Here is an 18,994-nt window from a genome sequence, read left to right as displayed (position 1 = left end):
ACACACACACACACACACACACACACACACACACACACACACACAAAGGGGTAAAGCGGCCTCCTCTTCCCAGTGTGTGTCCATCCTCCAGATGATGCCTTTCATGAAAATATTAAGTGTCCTCGTTATGAGTGAGTCACCCTGCAACAATATCCTCTATATGTTATCTGGGCCCAGCAAACCTTGTTCACATTGTATGTCTAATCTGAAACGCTCAGTACAGTAATCGGGAGCCATGGGCTGTGGGTGATGAGCAGCACAGGAGACCATGCTCTCCTGCTGTTCCTTTGTGGCCCTGCCAAACCTGCCCACAAATGGGTGTCATGACTCATGTCGTTGTTTCGTTCCTTCTCAAGCAACCCATCTACATGTCTAAAGGGATATGGCAAAGTTTCAGCTGACAGCGAGGGCAGATAAGGTATTCACGTCAGTCCCAGTGTAGTGTCACCTGCCAGGCAGTGTTACTGTGTGTGTGGGCCACCAAGGTGACACTAGGACACATAACACCATGAGTCTTTGATCTGTCTGACAGGAGAGAGACCTCTTTAGAAGCGGTAGTGCTTCTGTGATCTCCAGTTTTAGTGTAAGTTTCATTGGAAAAGATACACAAACATGAGCCAACACCATCCAAGCTGCCAGTAACCTTTCCTCGCATAGCCTTAGTGAGTTCCAAGTAATTTAGCTTTGTTTATGGCCTTCAGATAAATTGACGAGACATGATAATATGATCAAGCCATGATTAGATAGGATGAGGCCCTAGATCTGAGACTGTTAAACTTTCAATAGAAAATCTCCAAACATACACTATGTTGGGTGCAGAAAGCCCTGCTCAGGTTCAGATGGATCCAAGGTGTTAATATTATTAAATCAGACATGAATGTATTTATGCAATCTAAGTCAACGGGAGTTCCGGAAAATGCTACAGCGGAATGCTACAGCAGGATGCTCAATTAGGAGTGCTCTACTGAACACGACTAACTAAGCTGCCTGGGCCCCAGAAGTGGAACGCACATGAGTCTCCCCTCATCCGGGAATCGCCGTCTGGACCAAAAAGCACTCTTCCAGCAGATCTCCACATCCCCACTCCCCACTTCTCCTCTCCGTTTCTCCCCGGTGCCATCTTGCACTATTATTGTGCACTCATCACATATGTCTTTCACCGGGGCCAAGCTCCGACGTTAAAATAGGATTTATTGGGGTGTGAAAACTGTTTCAGATGCAAAGTTTGGATTAGGGTGTATTTGTGAATATAAAAAGGCAGTGAGAGGTTGTGAAATGATTTGCATAAGTCCAAGGGTCTCAGAGGGTTCTCACACCTCACGGATTGAACTGCTACAACAAATCTAGCCTATTTTACATGTTTTACCAAAGCAAATTGACAAGGTTTTGTTGAGTTACACCCCTCAGGGCTCTCTGCTATGATCTCCAACTCCAGGCAGACAGAATAACTTAAGTTTTTAATACCAATGTTCCTATATCCTCTTAAAAATATATACATATTAATTTCTGCCATGGCATTAAAAGCTACAAAAACCACTGAAAAATAGCTTCTATCTCAAGGCCATCAGACTGTTAAACAGCCATCACTAACACAGAGAGGCTGCTGTCTACATACAGACTTGAATTCATTGGCCACTTTAATAAATAGATCACTAGTCACTTTATTAATGCCACTTTAATAATGATGTTTACATATGTTGCATTACTCATCCCATATGTATATACTGTATTTTATACCATCTATTGTAGCTTGTCTATACCACTCGGTCATTGCTCATCCATATATTTATATGTATATATTCTTATTCCATTCCTTTACTTAGATTTGTGTGTATTAGATAGATGTTGGGGAATTATTAGATTACTTGTTAGATACTGCTGCACTGTCATAACTAGAAGCAACGGCATTTCGCTACACTTGCAATAACATCTGCTAATCATGTGTATGTGACCAATAACATTTTATTTGATTTTGATTTGATGTTACATTTACGTGTGGGTGTGTGGGCATCATCAACATTTTTTTCTAACGGTGTTATATATCACTGGTGAGAATGTAACATAGTGACTGTTACTTAAAGATGCAGTTTGGGATCTTAAGAACTTAGAAATTCGTAACATATTGTGCACAATTTCCAGGGGAACCGTTTTGGCTTGTGAGCACTGCTTTCAAAACTTCTGGCTGAAATTATACAAAAGCTCTGGAGCATCACTTTACTAACCCGTTAGAAAGGAGGCTGATCTGATCTTCAAAAGGGAGGAAAAGGTTTTGAGGTTTTTCATGTCAAAGGTTACCCTCTCCAGTCAGGTTTGAATGTACAGCCAGCACCGTTCCGACTTTTTCATTGCATTCTAACAAAATACTACAAAGTCCCCTTAGGCTTCCGGACCACTGCACCTTCAAGTGCTTCCGAAAAAATCCATAAACTCGGTGGCTACATCATTTTTCCATTCAGACTGAAATGCTGTCTCCCTGTTGCCATTAGGCGTGAACGGGCTCTGTGGGGGATTTCTGGTTCACCAGCTGGGATAGAGCATGTTGACATAAAATATTGTACATACTTCCCCTGATCAAGCTCTGGAAAAACAGTTTTCTTTTACCATACAGAATGATTAAACCCATCATGATATTACCTCCAAGAGAAAAACATATTTGATAAAGAACCATGTTTAGCTTTAACTAACTCATGTGTCTGCTTTAATCTGCACTTGAATTAATCAAGATCGGTTTGAGATTCTAAACACGGTTCTTTATCAAATATGTTTTTCTCTTGGAGGTAAGCTGCAGATGTAAGCAATATCATGATGGGTTTAATCATTCTGTTAGTCTCCAGTCATTGGGTAAGGTTCAGATTTTGATTCATTGAGTGTTTCCAGAGAAACATAAATCACGCACATCATCTAACCGCTTATATCACTCCAATTTATAGAATGTGACACTTGGAGGCCATACCTGCAAACATTTGAAACTGTTTCAATTTAAAAGGTGCATCAGCCAACTTACATCGTTGATTTACTTGCACATGATAGAAAGCTACATTGTAGCTGCTACTAGTTCTCACAGTCTCACTTCAGAATTAGACGTTCATTCATGTTTCTAAAATGTCGTTGAAGTTGTTCCAAATGTCAAATATAAGGTTACGTTTAGGCATTAACTCCAAATGTTTAAGGTTTGGGATAGGCTTAAAATAAAAATATCAAAAACAACTTTCTATCACTGGATTCAAACTTGCAACCTTTGAAATCAGAGGCAGATGCTTATGCTCATCCGCCACCCATTTCCACTGTAGCGTAGCAAATCCCAAATCTTCTTCAAGGTAACAGCATTCACTATTGCCCCTACTGGCCAGTTTCCATGTCATCTCCCGATGTCCTCAGACATGGATGGACGTCGAATACTGACTTGTATCATGGGTGACCTGGCTGTGTAGTTGGTCCCATCAGATAAACTGGCACACGTTAGCCCTATGCTAACCTCACCAGATGACAGTGATTATTTCCTGGAACAAATTCCCACCAACCAACAACATTTCTTAAAATAGGTCAAACCTGGCCATAAGATAGATATTTTAAAGCTATGAATTCAAGGTTTACTTTTGATCTGTAACAAAATGCTGTGTGCCAATATTGCATTGATGCATCCTCGACTAGGCTACTACAGTAGCTACAAGTACTACTTTCAGGTTTTTGCATATACACGTATACATTTTTTGCATATTTGCCCCCTTCCGTCCTTGACTTATCCTAAATAAGTCTATTTACACACGTATGTTGTAGGAATTTCGATATCACAAACATCATTTGTGTTACATGCAGTTTTAAGAGGACATTGTGACTGTATCAAGATGTTTTGATTTCTATCAGAAAGAGTAGATTCTGAGGTTTCCAAAACCCTTACAATTGCCAAATATCTCTCAAAATTGAAGAGATGAGCTCTATTGCAAAATATAACTTTTTCCAAGAATATCCACTGTTCTATGCGTTCCACACGTGAGCACGTGGCAACAGATAGTCTACAGTAACATAAACTAATGAAAATACTATTGTGTTCTTTGAAATTACTATTTTTCAGTATTCTGATGTTACCCAAGACCTTCATAACAAAACCAAAGGATAATTTTTCCGATAGCATATATATAATATATTTATTACACTGTTAGAATGTTTGAGTCAAAATGACTGCTCAATGGCTCAAAGGGGACACTTGAGACCCGGCTTTTCTAGTGTTAAATGACTAATCCTTAAAGAGGAAAGTTACAAAAGCTATTTAAGACCAGTTTCTCAGAAGATAAAAAACACACTACTCAAATTTCTACATGTAGGAATGTGAGGTAAAACACTACACTTTCAGTACTGATATTAAGCCTCGATTCCAAACTATTCACGTCTACAGTTGCATCTATAGAGGCTGAGTATATTTAGCCTCAACATGAAATGTCATGTTAAAGGGTGTGTGTGTGTAGTTTAGGCAGCTAAAGGGCAAAAGGTAGAAAGCTCACATACAGTAACATGATAAAGGCATGGAGAGTGGTTCTATAGGGTTTCAAAGGAAGCTTTTCATCAAACAATCAAGTGGAAAACCTGAATACCTATGTAGGGCTATGTGAGAGAGTGAGAACACATTGTGCATCTACCGTCCTTTGTCTGTATGCATATATGCATGACTCAAATGTGCAATACCATATCATAACTTCATACTGTATATCACAAAATAGGACACAGTACTGACACAGACAGAAGCTTGATTCTAGATTGATGGATGAAAAACAGGAATATGATCAGAAACCTGCAGAGAAGACAAAGAAACATGGACACCGTCATAGATTACTCTCAGCAGCAGACAATAAACATGTGGATTCATAGATTCAGAACTATATACAATATTTATTGACAATGTTGTTTTCTCTCCATGTGTATTAAAAACAGATAATTCATAGGTTTCAGTACAGATCTTGTTCTGGAGATGCTCTTTGTGAGTGGCACAACGAGGGAGGGGTTGCTGCTCTCTGGAGTGACAATAGAGGGACCGCCTAGGGCAGGGCAGGAGGCTAAAGCTTCATCTGTGAGTGTGCGCAAACATACACTGTCACCAAGATGGTTCATTTAGGCTCTGACGTCACTTCTTCCGGCATCATTCACCAAGAGGAATCTTTTTATAGGAGTATACAAATATAAAAATATATGAAAGCAAATGCGCTGTGAGGTACAAACACATATTTCAAAGTGAAGCCATTTCATGAAGCAGACATTTTGCCAGTTAGAGATGTGCTTTCAAAACATCCCATTGGCTGACATACGTGCACACACTCACACGGAAACACACACATACATACATACATACATACATACATACATACATACATACATACATACATATATAATATACTACAAACAGTTGTACTGTAGCATCACTGGGCAGATTAAGACGGGTCTGTAGCACTTCAGTAGTGAACTGGTTAGTTAGAGTTGTGCGGACCTGAGATGGGTGACTTAACGCTAGCTATAAGAGACCCATTAGTCTCCTTTTCACATGACCTGTGTGCATGTGTGTGTGAGTGTACATGTATGTATGTGTGTGTGTGCGTGTGTGAGCATGTGAGGTTATGTGTGTATGTGTGCATATGTACAGTATGTGTTATGTCTTTCTGATCAGCGGACCTAGAAATGCTTATACTCTTGCTTACATGTCACAGCTAACTCAGGCATGTGCTGCAAAAGAAGAGCAACTACATTCTTGCCTTTGATAATGCTTTAAATTTGGAAAAACTAAAGAAATTGTGATTTGAGTAATTGGCGCATATTGAAAACAAATCATGTATGTTTTACTAAGTGATCGAATGGTACTCTTCAAAATATTTACATTATTGTTGTCACATCAGCTGAAACCATGGACTTGCTTACAGTAAAGTCTTACAGTAAAGTACAAATCAGGAAGTAAAAATGTATTTGAGTATTTTCTTAAGAAATCTGCAAATATTTACAGGAATATTAGGCTCCAAATGACGTTTACTAACATTATTTTATACGTACACCTAGAAACAGGTTTTGGAACACAGTATTTTAAGCCCTACCCCGACTCCGTGAAAACTGTACAACACCAATATCAAGATATTTTTGTAGAGCAATTTACATAAATCATATTTAAGCATCTACAAACGCATATGTAGATTATCTGATGACATCATAAAGTGGGGGAAGTTTGAAAGAAAAGAAATGCATGGCCATATGAGAATATATTAGCAAATTGGTGAATGGTCATGTGCTTTACACAAACACAATATTGTGATGATAATTAAAACATGAGTAAAAAGGACAAATAGCAAAAATAACGAGCAATTATATAGATGTAGATTAGGTTAAATAGTCATAGTTAATATGCATGGTTATTAAGGGAGTATTCAGTCAAACCTTCACTCCAGGAAACCCATGTAAAATCACTTAGGTCTTGTGTTGCAGAAATGCACCAAAAAATGTTTCCTGCATTACAGGTTTGACTGAATTCCAGCCTTATTCTCATGTTTATCTGGTATCCCTTACTATCAACTTTACAATCATTATATTAATAGTAAGTATACTTCTATCACCACTTCAAAAAATAATATAATGTTAACACTAAGAACAGATATGCTTTCTTTCTCCCATGTGCAAAAACACAATTATAACATTTTCCAAATGATCCCATTACTTATTCATCCTTAAACATTTACATCATGTTCACCATGTCACAACAAGAGTGTGGTGGCAACCTTTGTTTGGATTGTGGAAAAGTAAGTATAAGAGGAGGGGTTAAACTTTATGGGCCCGGGACCCCTTTTGTGATAGGAAATTTATCAGGGATCCCCTCATAATTCCCTCAAACTTCCTGAGTGGCGCAGTGGTCTAAGGCACTGCATCTCAGTGCAAGAGACATCACTACAGTCTCTGGTTCAAATCCAGGCTGTATCACATCTGGCTGTGATTGGGAGTCCCATAGGGCGGTGCACAATTGGCCCAGCATTGTCTGGGTTTGGCCAGGGTAGGCCGTCATTGCAAGTAAGAATGTGCCAAGTTAAATAAAGTTTTTAAAAAAACAATCAGAAACTTGATTGCAATAAAAATAGCATACAGATGTAGGATCTTAATTTGATCCCTCTTTTGTTGCTGAGAATTTTCCTGCAAAGAAGGAAATGCAAACTTGTAGTGTACTTGTAGTTTTAAAAAGGCATCTAAAGTTGAATTTCCACTTTGAAATGTCAGACTTGAATTGCCCTAACAAAATCTACCCCCACATGTTTTTATGAATTATAATCCACATAATAATTTGCATTTCCTGTTGCTGCAGGATTATTTTCCTGCTGTAGCAAACTGTACAAGGTGTTTTGCTATGATGTGACTTGGACGAACCAAGTCTCAGGCCCGGTGAAAAAACAGGCCCACTTGGCATCGGAGAGAAATGTTGCAGTTTTTAAGCTGCCATTCTATACAATTTTACATAATTAGAAAGAAAAATGTATTGCATTTATGTTCAAAACAAGTATTGAGTTGAACTAATTGGTGTAGTATTATGGATACCAATATCCCTGTGAGCATCCCAGACCCATTTTGCCCATGGTTAAGAACATACTATATGTTATAGATTAATAGAATGACATAGCATTGTACTGTATTACAACCTCTAAATGTATTCCACGACACTCTTGGCCAAAATTTGTTTAATCTGTTGTTGTTAGAAATATTTTAAAAAAAACTCAAATAAAAAATCTGGCTGCAGACACCATTTTGGGAACCCCTGCATTAGAGGACCTAATCAAAAGCAAGGAACTGGACACAAGTTGACAGTATTGAGAAAAGAGCATGTAGATGTAAAGCATGTAGATGCAATGTAATATGACATATTTTGTGAATATCAACGATGTTGAAAACATATGCAATTGAACTTGAGGTGATGTCACTACATCTGCATTTAAGGATAATTCAAATGTTCATAGACATGTTTTCTATATTTTATTGTTACCGATCATCTAGGGTTCATCAAACACTAAAATGATCAGAAATCACCAAGATAAATCATTTATAATATTTGTGCATTTATCCCTGTCTTTGTTTCCATTACTATTCCAAGGAGCATAAGAGAGAAATTGTAATGGTCTAGTCTAATCCTTGAAACTATCTCTGTTTGGAGGGAGCACCAAGTTATCCTGGAACACCTACTATACAGCCATTATGGCTTTTGTATCGGTTTGTGCAAAATGTTGTTTTATAAAGGCAGTGGTCAAACATGGGAATTCCAACATGTGTACAGTTCTTCATGGAGTTTCACTAATAAGGTAAACAAACAGACAGGAAAGTAGTATTATTACAGTATTGTGTGTTTGTGTCAAACATGTTTTAGAGGTTTCTTAATTTACAGTGCATTTGGAAAGTATTCAGACCCCTTGACTTTTTCCACATTCTGTTACGTTACAGCCTTATTCTAAAACGTATTGACAAAAAAAATGTATCATCAATCTACAAGCAATACCCCATAATGACAAAGTGAAAACAGGTTTCTAGAAATGTTTGCAAATGTATTAATAATAAAAAAAATAGAAATACCTTATTTACATAAGTATACAGACCCTTTGCTATGAGACTCAAAATTGAGCTCAGGTGCATCCTGTTTCCATTGATCATCCTTGAGATGTTTCTACAACTTGAATGGAGTCCAACTGTGGTAAAGTAAATTGATTGGAAATTATTTGTAAAGGCACACACCTGTCTATATAAAGGTCCCACAGTTGACAATGCATGTCAGAGCAAAACCCAAGCCATGAGGTTGACGGAATTGGGGTCCGTAGAGCTCAGAGACAGGGTCGTGTCGAGGCACAGATCTGGGGAAGGGTATCAAAACATGTCTGCAACATTGAAGGTCTTCAAGAACAATGGCCCACATCATTCTTAAATGGAAGAAGTTTGCAACCACCAAGGCTCTTCCAAGAGCTGGCCGCCCGGCCAAACTGAGCAATCGGGGGAGAAGGGCCTTGGTCAGGGAGGTGACCAAGAACCCGATGGTCACTCTGACAGAGCTCCAGAGTTCCTCTGTGGAGATGGGAGAACATTCCAGAAGGACAACCATCTCTGCAGCACTCCACCAATCAGGCCTTTATGGTAGAGTGGCCAGAAGGAACCCACTCCTCAGTAAAAGGCACATGACAGCCCGCTTGGGGTTTGCCAAAAGGCACCTAAAGGACTCAGACCATGAGAAACAAGATTCTCTGGTCTGATGAAACCAAGATTGAACTCATTGGCCTGAATGCCAAGTGTCACGTCTGGAAGAAACCTGGCACCATCCCTACGGTGAAGCATGGTGGTGGAAGCATCTTGCTGTAGGGATGTGTTTCAGTGGCAGGGAATGGGAGACTAGTCAAGATCGAGGGAATGATGAACAGAGCAAAGTACAGAGAGATCCTTCATGAAAACCTGCTCCAGAGCGCTCAGGACCTGACTGGGGGCGAAGGTTCACCTTCCAACAGGACAATGACCCTAAGCACACAGCCAAGACAAAGCAGGAGAGGCTTCGGGACAAGTCTATGAATGTCCTTGAGTGGCCCAGCCAGAACCTGAACGAACATCTCTGCAGAGACCTGAAAATAGCTGTGCAACGACGCTCCCCATCCAACCTGACAGAGCTTGAAAGGATCTGCAGAGAAGAATGGGAGAAACTCCCTAAATACAGGTGTGCCAAGCTTGTAATGTAATACCCAAGAAGACCCAAGGCTGTAATCGCTGCCAAATGTGCTTCAACAAAGTACCGAGTAAAGGGTCTGAATATTTACGTAAATGTGATACAGTGGGGAGAACAAGTATTTGATACACTGCTGATTTTGCAGGTTTTCCTACTTACAAAGCATGTAGAGGTCTGTAATTTTTATCATAGGTACACTTCAACTGTGAAAATCACATTGTATGATTTTTAAGTAATTAATTTGCATTTTATTGCATGACATAAGTATTTGATCACCATGAGGAAGGTGAGGGATTAGCCCAGAACTACACGGCAGGACCTGGTCAATGACCTGAAGAGAGCTGGGACCACAGTCTCAAAGAAAACCATTAGTAACACACTATGCCGTCATGGATTAAAATCCTGCAGCGCACGCAAGGTCCCCCTGCTCAAGCCAGCGCATGTCCAGGCCCGTCTGAAGTTTGCCAATGACCATCTGGATGATCCAGAGGAGGAATGGGAGAAGCTCATGTGGTCTGATGAGACAAAAATAGAGCTTTTTGGTCAAAACTCCACTGTTTGGAGGAAGAAGAAGGATGAGTACAACCCCAAGAACACCATCCCAACCGTGAAGCATGGAGGTGGCAACATCATTCTTTGGGGATGCTTTTCTGCAAAGGGGACAGGACGACTGCACCGTATTGAGGGGAGGATGGATGGGGCCATGTATCGCGAGATCTTGGCCAACAACCTCCTTCCCTTAGTAAGAGCATTGCAGATGGGTCGTGGCTGGGTCTTCCAGCATGACAACGACCCGAAACACACAGCCAGGCCAAGTAAAGAGTGGCTCCGTAAGAAGCATCTCAAGGTCCTGGAGTGGCCTAGCCAGTCTCCAGACCTGAACCCAATAGAAAATCTTTGGAGGGAGCTGAAAGTCCGTATTGCCCAGTGACAGCCCCGAAACCTGAAGGATCTGGAGAAGGTCTGTATAGAGGAGTGGGCCAAAATCCCTGCTGCAGTGTGTGCAAACCTGGTCAAGAACTACAGGAAACGTATGATCTCTGTAATTGCAAACAAAGGTTTCTGTACCAAATATTAAGTTCTGCTTTTCTGACGTATCAAATACTTATGTCATGCAAATGAATTACTTAAAAATCATACAATGTGATTTTCTGGATTTTTGTTTTAGATTCCGTCTCTCACAGTTGAAGTGTACCAATGATAAAAATTACAGACCTCTACATGCTTTGTAAGTAGGAAAACCTGCATAATCGGTAGTGTATCAAATACTTGTTCTCCCCACTGTATAATATTTTTTTTATTTGTAATAAATTTGAAACATTTCTAAAAAACTGTTTTTGCTTTGTCATTATGGGGTATTATGTGTAGATGAGGGGGGGAAAACGATTTAATCAATTTTAGAATGATGCTGTAACGTAATAAAATGTTGAAAAAGTCAAGGTGTCTGAATACTTTCCGAATGCACTGTATGTTGAATGCTGATTCTACTACTGGCGGTGCCATACCTTGGCGTGATTCTTTATGGAGTTTCACTATTAAGGTAAACATTTAAGGAAAAGTAGTATTGTTACAGTATACTTATAGTAATGGTTTGTCAGAAAAGTAGAGTATATGGAATGCACTGATAACCAAAAAGAAACATATCTTTAAAATAAAAGAGGACAGTCCCTTTTCAATTGTGATTTGGAGCAGTGTTGTGCTTTTATGCATTCTGGTTTGTCTTACCAGCTTGCAGAGCAGGCTTTTCTCTCTTTCATACATGTTCCTTTGTATGGTTAATATCGAAACCTGGATGTTTGAAATGGCAGTAATGACAATGTATATTTAGTATGTGGAGTTGCTCAAAACCGTCATTCAAACCCTTCCAGCTTCCTGAAGTGAATTATATCATGGACAAATGCTGGATGGATCCTCTCTGGAACTATGATAGATATAATTCCTTTTTAAACAATCATTTACAGGAGATATTTACACATCATTGTGATAGAAAATAATGGCTTGTGATGCATCACAAAATACCCATGATAGACGCCTTAACTGCTGGCTCAATGTCATCAGTCATTAGGAATAGGAATGACATATCAGATGCTATCTGATGTTTCTTAACAAACTAGAGCCAATTTGTGTTTCTGTATATCTATATGAAGAGCAAGTATGAACAAATACATCATTGTATCCTGTAATCTTAAGGATATGTGAACAAAGGACTAAAATGGACAAAGGACAAAATTAAGATACACATTTGTGCATCTATCTTCAAGATATCTTTGATCATATACAGTATCTATCACTGACTCTTGAACTGCATTGATGACTAATGCAGCATTCTCTTTCTCAGTTTCTCTCTCTTCTTCTTTCCCTTTTTTTGCAATATATTCAACCTATCAGTCGACAGGGGGCGTGAAATTTGATCAATCAAGTGAATATTCTGAACCTTTTCTGAGTGAATAAGCTAAGAAAACAATGTTAAACCAGGAATCAAAGGCTTTAGTGATACATTTCTCTGTACGGTGTCCTATAGCGTTCAATGTGAATCGTCTATAAGCTTTACCTTCTAGTTTCTTCGGTCAAGGTTTGGAATGATGTTAGTTTCTGTTGTTTAAAATATCTACTACACTATCAAATGTTTCCTTAGAACTGAAATCATGCTTAAAAGAAAGTGTATGATTTGTCAACTATATCAACGTAGAAAAGGTTGGTTGATCATAAAACCCTCATGCTATGACTTAATATAGCAATACTATGAAAATGTGAAACTTCACAATATAAAGACAAAATCAATTGTAGGATAAATAACATTACATCTGTCTCTTTGAAGGAATACATCTTAGAAAAGATTGACCTGAATGCACTTGTAGCTGTTTTAAGGAATGTCTTTGTGGTCTGTGAGTCATTTTAAAATCAATATATCATTAATATTTCTATGTTTTGGCAACAAATTAAATATAGATTGTACAAATAAAACAAAAATATATGCAAACAAACATTTAAAATGATAAAATACTATATTCACTAAATATTCTAAATTATAAACAAAAACTCTGGTACAGGCACCATATATGTTCTGAATCTTTCTCTCCTCTAAGGTTTTCATGTGTTAGCCAGCAATTAAGGTGTTCCAAGCTCAAATGGAATCAATCCTGATTTTGTTTTAGTAATTCAGTCTTGTGTTGCAAGAACAAACAGCAAAATGATACCAATTCAGAGAAAAACAAGCAACATTTTCGTTGTTTGTTTTGTTCTGCCCTTGCTGAAGTCCATTTAGTTGACGTAGTAGAGCCAATAGATAATGTTGAACAAGGAAAATACAGTGGGGAAGATCATTCTCGACCACTTGTCGATAGAGTTTACATCAGTTAAGTCGGGAATGTTAATCTTCAGCTGGGAAGCACGCCTCCGTAGCCGGCTCTTCTTCTGAGTCACGTGCCGCTCCAGAGTGTTGCGTCCAAAGTTGTGCCTGGCCTGCAGCCCTGCTTTGCGGTACTGCAGGGTGGAGCTGTCATAAGTTAACATTGTGCTCCTGGGGTCACTGAGACCAAGGGTCAGCTCCGACGCTCCCATCTCATTCTTAATTTCTATTGTGCCCAGTAGAATGTTTTCATGTGGGTCCATCTAAAAGGTGAGAAATGATACAAAGAGTTTAGTTACAAAACGCTATATCCACCAAGTTGTATTTTTTTCATCAGAAATGATTGCTTATGGGTACCTTCATGTGTGTGTAAAATATTACTGTTCTCAGATGTTTTATTCATAGATTTTAGATTTTCCAATGCTTCCCACAGTTGTGTCAAGTTGTATGGATGTCCTTTGGGTGGTGGACCATTCTCGATACACACAGGAAACTGTTAAGCGTGAAAAACCAAGCAGCATTGCAGTTCTTGACACACTCAAACCAGTGCGCCTGGCACCTACTACCATACCCATTCAAAGGCACTTAATAATCTTTTGTCTAACCCATTCACCTCAGAACACATATACAATCCATGTCTCAAGGCTTAAAAACCCGTATTTAACCTGTCTACTCACTTTCATCTACTGTACACTGATTGAAGTGGATTTAACAAGTGACATCAATAAGTGATCATAGCTTTCACCTGGATTCACCTGGTCAGTCCATGTCATGGAAAGAGCAGGTGTTCCTAATGGTTTGTACACTCAGTGTACATCCATTGTTTAGCTGGTATGGAATATTCTTCTCCTGTATACTTGACTGTGATGTGGTTGTCTAACCTAGCTTAAGAGGAATGCACTAACTGCAAGTCACTCTGGATAAGAGCATCTGCTAAATGACTAAAATGTCAAATGTAAATATTTGACATACAGATCTCATATTATTGTATTGATATTTTTTTTTAAAACACATTTTTGGTTTGTTAAATTTTTTTTGTTGATGAAGCATAACCCCACATTTGTTAGTATGCATGGGTCTGACGGTCCCTGCGTAACAGCAGCTGCCAGGGATTGTTGTAAGCAGGAGAGTGATTGCCGCCAACCAGGGCATCCCTGGTCATCGAGATAAGCCTGTTACCTCACTCTGCTAAAGGAGTGGGGAGAGCCAGGCACGGAGGAGGAAAAGTGTGGGGCATCACCCTTGACAGGGTGTGTCAGCGCTTCCATCCCTAAAGGTAATATATTGATGGAGCCTCCAAACTACCCTCATGGGGTAGTTGCTTCTAATAGACTGCGGAGTCAGACATGAGAGATGCAATAGACTGACTCTCAGAAGTTGATAACACAGCAGGGGCAGAGAGTATCCCAGTTAACTGGGTTCTCGTAATCCATCTGAGGCATATGCATAGTGTTTTTCTCAAAACCTGCTTCATCCTCTAGGACTGTGCCCTCAGTTTTGTGGCAACAGGCATACGTATAGGTGTCACTGAGCAGGTACACGTACGAGACAGTAGCCGACACAATGACGTAAGTCGTCAACCAATGTAGCTAAAAGGAAGAAGGAAACATCCTGGTGACCCAGATGTCCTAATCCTAAGCGGTAGAACAGCTAGCTGTGTGCCTGGTCTGTCTGGCCTTACCTCAGAGAGTAGGGCTATAAACAATCATTTCCCCAGCACCTCGCTCCGGGCAAGGGGAGGTAGAGCGGGCACAGGCCCCACTGCGTGAACCAAGTGCAGGGTAAATAGGAAAACGTCAAAGCGTTACGGACTCAGGAGTACCAGACATGCTGACTTTCATCCCTGGCTGGAACCTGATTTGAGGGTGACGAGGGGAGAACCTATAGGGGGATGGTGCTTCTCCTCCACATTCCCATGTGAGCAATTAATTGGGGTGCACTGCTACACAGTGAACATGATCTATTCAAAACAGACATGCTTTCTCTCGCTCGCGTAAGGAGAGAGTGGGTCACGTTGAACACGAAAGAGGCTGGATAGGGCACGTACACAATACTCCTCTGCCACTAGGGCTGCACCCTAAGTTGGCTGGCCCTTCTTGCCCCATTTCGGGGGGTTCAGAGGGCGGAACCTTGCTGCGGCCGCAGCTTGTTGCCCTTTGCCCACTGTGGGGCGGGTTGCCACAGGGCCCGGGTTTGTGGGGAAGGCTTTGCCTCCTTTCTTACGTCACACCTGTGCCGCATAGTGGCGACAGTGGGCCCGAACAACTCGTTGGGTGTCACTGGGATATCCAGCATGTCCACTTTTCTTTGTCTGTTAAGCTGGAAAGACTAAAACCAAAGTGCCCTCTCTCCCACTACCGCTCATGGTGTGACCACAGCTTTGGATGGTGCTAAGGAAGGCGTGGAGGTTAAGGTCTGTAATCACATAGGTCTCATCCCAAGTATCTGTATTTAGGGTATCCAAATCCAGTGGTTTCCCCATCTCCTCCAGTAACTCAGCCTGATATAACAATAAAGAGGTCACATTAAGCGCTCGGACTGGGCCGAGGCTTTGTGCGTCTCCCGGAAAATGGAGGCAGAAAAGCACCATAATAAATACAAATGAAAATAAACTGGATCGTGCTGGAGAAGGGCTTGTCCCATGATTTTTTTGGTCTCCCTGAGACAAGCTGGTACCGCTGGAAGAAGTTGCTTGACTGGGGCCGAGTGGGATGTGAGTCTCTTCCCATTCTTTGGCTGTGGCTCACTAGCAAACGTCAAAGAGCCCAAAATTCAGGTGGGGGAGATCAAGGTTCCTCCGTCCTGGGGACGGGAGGCATGGGGATTTTAGATGGTGGAAGAGCGGTATCTACACCCTCAATCTGTTTCAAATGTTGAGGAGATCCACAAGATTAATCCTGCCATCATCCTCATCATACCATAGCTCAACCTCCCTGGCACCAAGTCGTCAGACAGTGAGGGGATGGAATCGATGCTATCCATAACGTCGCCCCAACTTGGCTGTCTTTTATCACCATCATTGTACACTCTTTGTGTCATAAGTCGTTTTAGTAATCTAATGCTAGATTAAAATGTGTTTGTAATTGTGCCTGGTAGTTTGTTCTTTCAACTCAACACCCCTTGCCTGGATATGCTAGTAATGGAGGAATCTGGGTTTATCATCCTTCCCCTGGTGGAGCCGACTTTAGCTGACCACCTCAACCCCACATGCCATGCAACTAGAGCCACCGCTAATTCCCTCCCTGGAAAGACCAGGTGCTTTTCCACCTCCATTTTCCAGAAGTTGTACAATAACGTATCGTATAGGGGTGAGGACAGAGAGGGCACGGTGAATTTAACACATTATTGCACAATGAAGCTTATCAGAGGGGTTGGGTTAAATGCATTCAATTGGACAACTGACTAGGTATCCCCCTTTCATTTCCCATGTATTCACCATCTACTAAAATGAGAAGCTATCAATCACAGTGTTTATTTGCTAGATGTTACTATAGAGTACTGCAGATATGTACATACAATTAAAATGTGTGTGGAATGTGCAAACTAGCCTCTAAAAGTGGAGTTCAGGGAAAGACAATGATGGTGGTGGAAACTATAGGTAAAATGTAATAAGTGGTGTAAAGGAAATACCAAAGTGGTTCAAGTTGGGTTATTTTTACTATATGTTGTCACTCAGTTGTTAATCCAGTACCTTATTCTTTTGCTCGCCTAGTCCCATCGCTGCATCATCCACAAAGATTGGTTCCCACATTGAGTCATGAGCGTCAATATCCCTCTGTTTCATTCTCGCATACAGAGTATCGTCTCTCTGAACTACATTTCCCACCAACCACTGAAAGCATACAAAAATGATTATGGTCACTTTTGTCAGCTGCTAGGAGAGGCAACACAAAATAGACAATTCAGGTAAATGTAACCATGGTCAGAGAGGCAGTTGCTGCAATTATCAAATTTCACTGAAAGAAAACTAAAAAACGAACACTTTTACTCAAAATGTGATACTACAGGAAACTACTATACATCCCTTTATTTAAATGCAGTCCACAACGTCCACATTTCTTTCGAAAGCATGTGTTTTCTGTTATACAGTGCCTTTTGGAAATGATTCAGACCTTGTTTTTTTCCACATTTTGTAAGCCTTATTCTAAAACGGATTGAATAAATAAAAAATCCTCAGCAATCTACACACAATATCCCATGATGACAAATTGAAAACAGGTTTCTAGAAAGTTTTGCAAAGGTATTCAAAATAAAAAACACATATGTTATTTACATAAGTATTTCGACCCTTTGCTGTGAGCCTCGAAATTGAGCTCAGGTGCATACTGTTTCCATTGATCATCCTGGAGATGTTTCTACAACTTGATTGGAGTCCATCTGTGGTAAATTAAATTGATTGGACATGATTTGGAAAGGCACACACCTGTCTGTTTAAGATCCCACAGTTGACAGTGCATGTCAGAGCAAAAACCAAGTCATGAGGTCGAAGGAATTGTCCGTAGAGCTCCGAGACAAGATGGTGTCGAGGCACAGATCTTGGGAAAGGGTACCAAAAAATGTCTGCAGCATAGAAAGTCCCCAAGAACACTGTGGCCTCCATCATTCTTAAATGGAAGACGTTTGGAACCACCAAGACTCTTCCGTGAGCCGGCCGCCCAGCCAAACTGAGCAATCCGGGGAGAAAGGTCTTGGTCAGGGAGGTGACCAAGAACCCGATGGTCACTGACAGAGCTCTAGAGTTCCTCTGTGGAGATGGGAGAACCTTCCAGAAGGACAACCACTCCACAAATCAAGCCTTTATGGTAGAGTGACCAGACGGAAGCCACTCCTCAGTAAAAAGGCACAAAACATTCTCTGGTCTGATGAAACCAAGATTGAACTCTTTGGCCTGAATACCAAGCGTCACGTCTGGAGGAAACTTGGCACCATCCTACGATGAAGTACGGTGGTGGCAGCATCATGCAGTGGGGATGTTTGTCTGTGGCAGGGACTGGGAGACTAGTCAGAATTGAGGGAAAGATTAAAGGAGCAAAGCACAGAGAGATCCTTGATGAAACCCTGCTCCAGAGCTCTCAGCACCTCAGACTGGGGCGAAGGTTCACCTTCCAACAGGACGACGACCCTAAGCACACAGCCAAGACAACGCAGGAGTGACAAGTCTCTGAATGGCCCAGCCAGAGCCTGGACTTGAACGCGATAAAACATCTCTGGTGAGACCTGAAAATAGCTGTGCAGCAACGCTCCCTATCCAACCTGACAGAGCTTGAGAGGATCTGCAGAGAAGAATGGGAGAAATTCCCCAAATTCAGGTGTGCCAAGCTTGTAGCGTCATACCCAAGGAGACTTGAGGCTGTAATCGCCACTAAAGGTGCTTCAACAAAGTACTGAGTAAAGGGTCTAAATACTTGTAAATGTGATATTTCAGTAGTTTTTTTTGTACTGTCATTATGGGGTATTGTGTGTAGATTGATTTTAGAATAAGGCATTTTCAGGACATAGAAGCCCCGTTTATACCTGGTTTTAAAATGCGTCCTTTGTCTTGATCTTGTCTACATTCTGATTTTGCCCACATTTTTTGACAGGTGTAGATGATTAAAAGACGCATTGTGATCGGATTGTGATCAGATCTTCCTGACCACCTCCGGAGGTAGTCAAGGATCCATTGTATCTGGACAATAATCAAGTCTAAACAGATCTGGATGGTCAAACCTTTTAAATCATTATACCGGTCTCTAAAAGAATTGACAGGTAGCACCACTGACGTATGGGATCAATAGCCTTAAAATGAATGAATTTATGTTATTTTGAAGGAATAGCTATCAAATAATCAGCATACAGTGAGACACCAGGAAATCCGGTCACATGTTATGTCGTGTTCACGTGATAGTTGGAACTAGGAAACTCTGAAATGTCCGATGTACTAACTGGTTGAAGCATCACAT

At 40.7% G+C, this 18,994-nt stretch overlaps 1 protein-coding gene across 1 annotated transcript in view; it reads right to left on the bottom strand.

Annotated features, from left to right (window-relative positions):
• Positions 1 to 12,063: 12,063 nt before the first annotated feature.
• Positions 12,064 to 18,994, bottom strand: part of gabrb2b (gamma-aminobutyric acid type A receptor subunit beta2b) — a 92,463-nt gene continuing 85,532 nt past the window's right edge. The window contains exons 9-10 of the mRNA XM_029690495.1: positions 16,744 to 16,884; positions 12,064 to 13,315 (exon numbers count right to left, since the gene is read on the bottom strand). Coding sequence (XP_029546355.1) covers positions 12,965 to 13,315; positions 16,744 to 16,884 — 492 coding nt within the window. The 3' untranslated portion in view covers positions 12,064 to 12,964. The remainder of the gene's footprint in view (positions 13,316 to 16,743; positions 16,885 to 18,994) is intronic.

This window comes from Salmo trutta, chromosome 15 (assembly GCF_901001165.1).
Source record: "Salmo trutta chromosome 15, fSalTru1.1, whole genome shotgun sequence".
Lineage (NCBI taxonomy): Eukaryota > Metazoa > Chordata > Actinopteri > Salmoniformes > Salmonidae > Salmo > Salmo trutta.
The sequence above is the reverse complement of the archived record's forward strand: the minus strand, read 5'-3'. Positions and strand labels throughout refer to the sequence as shown.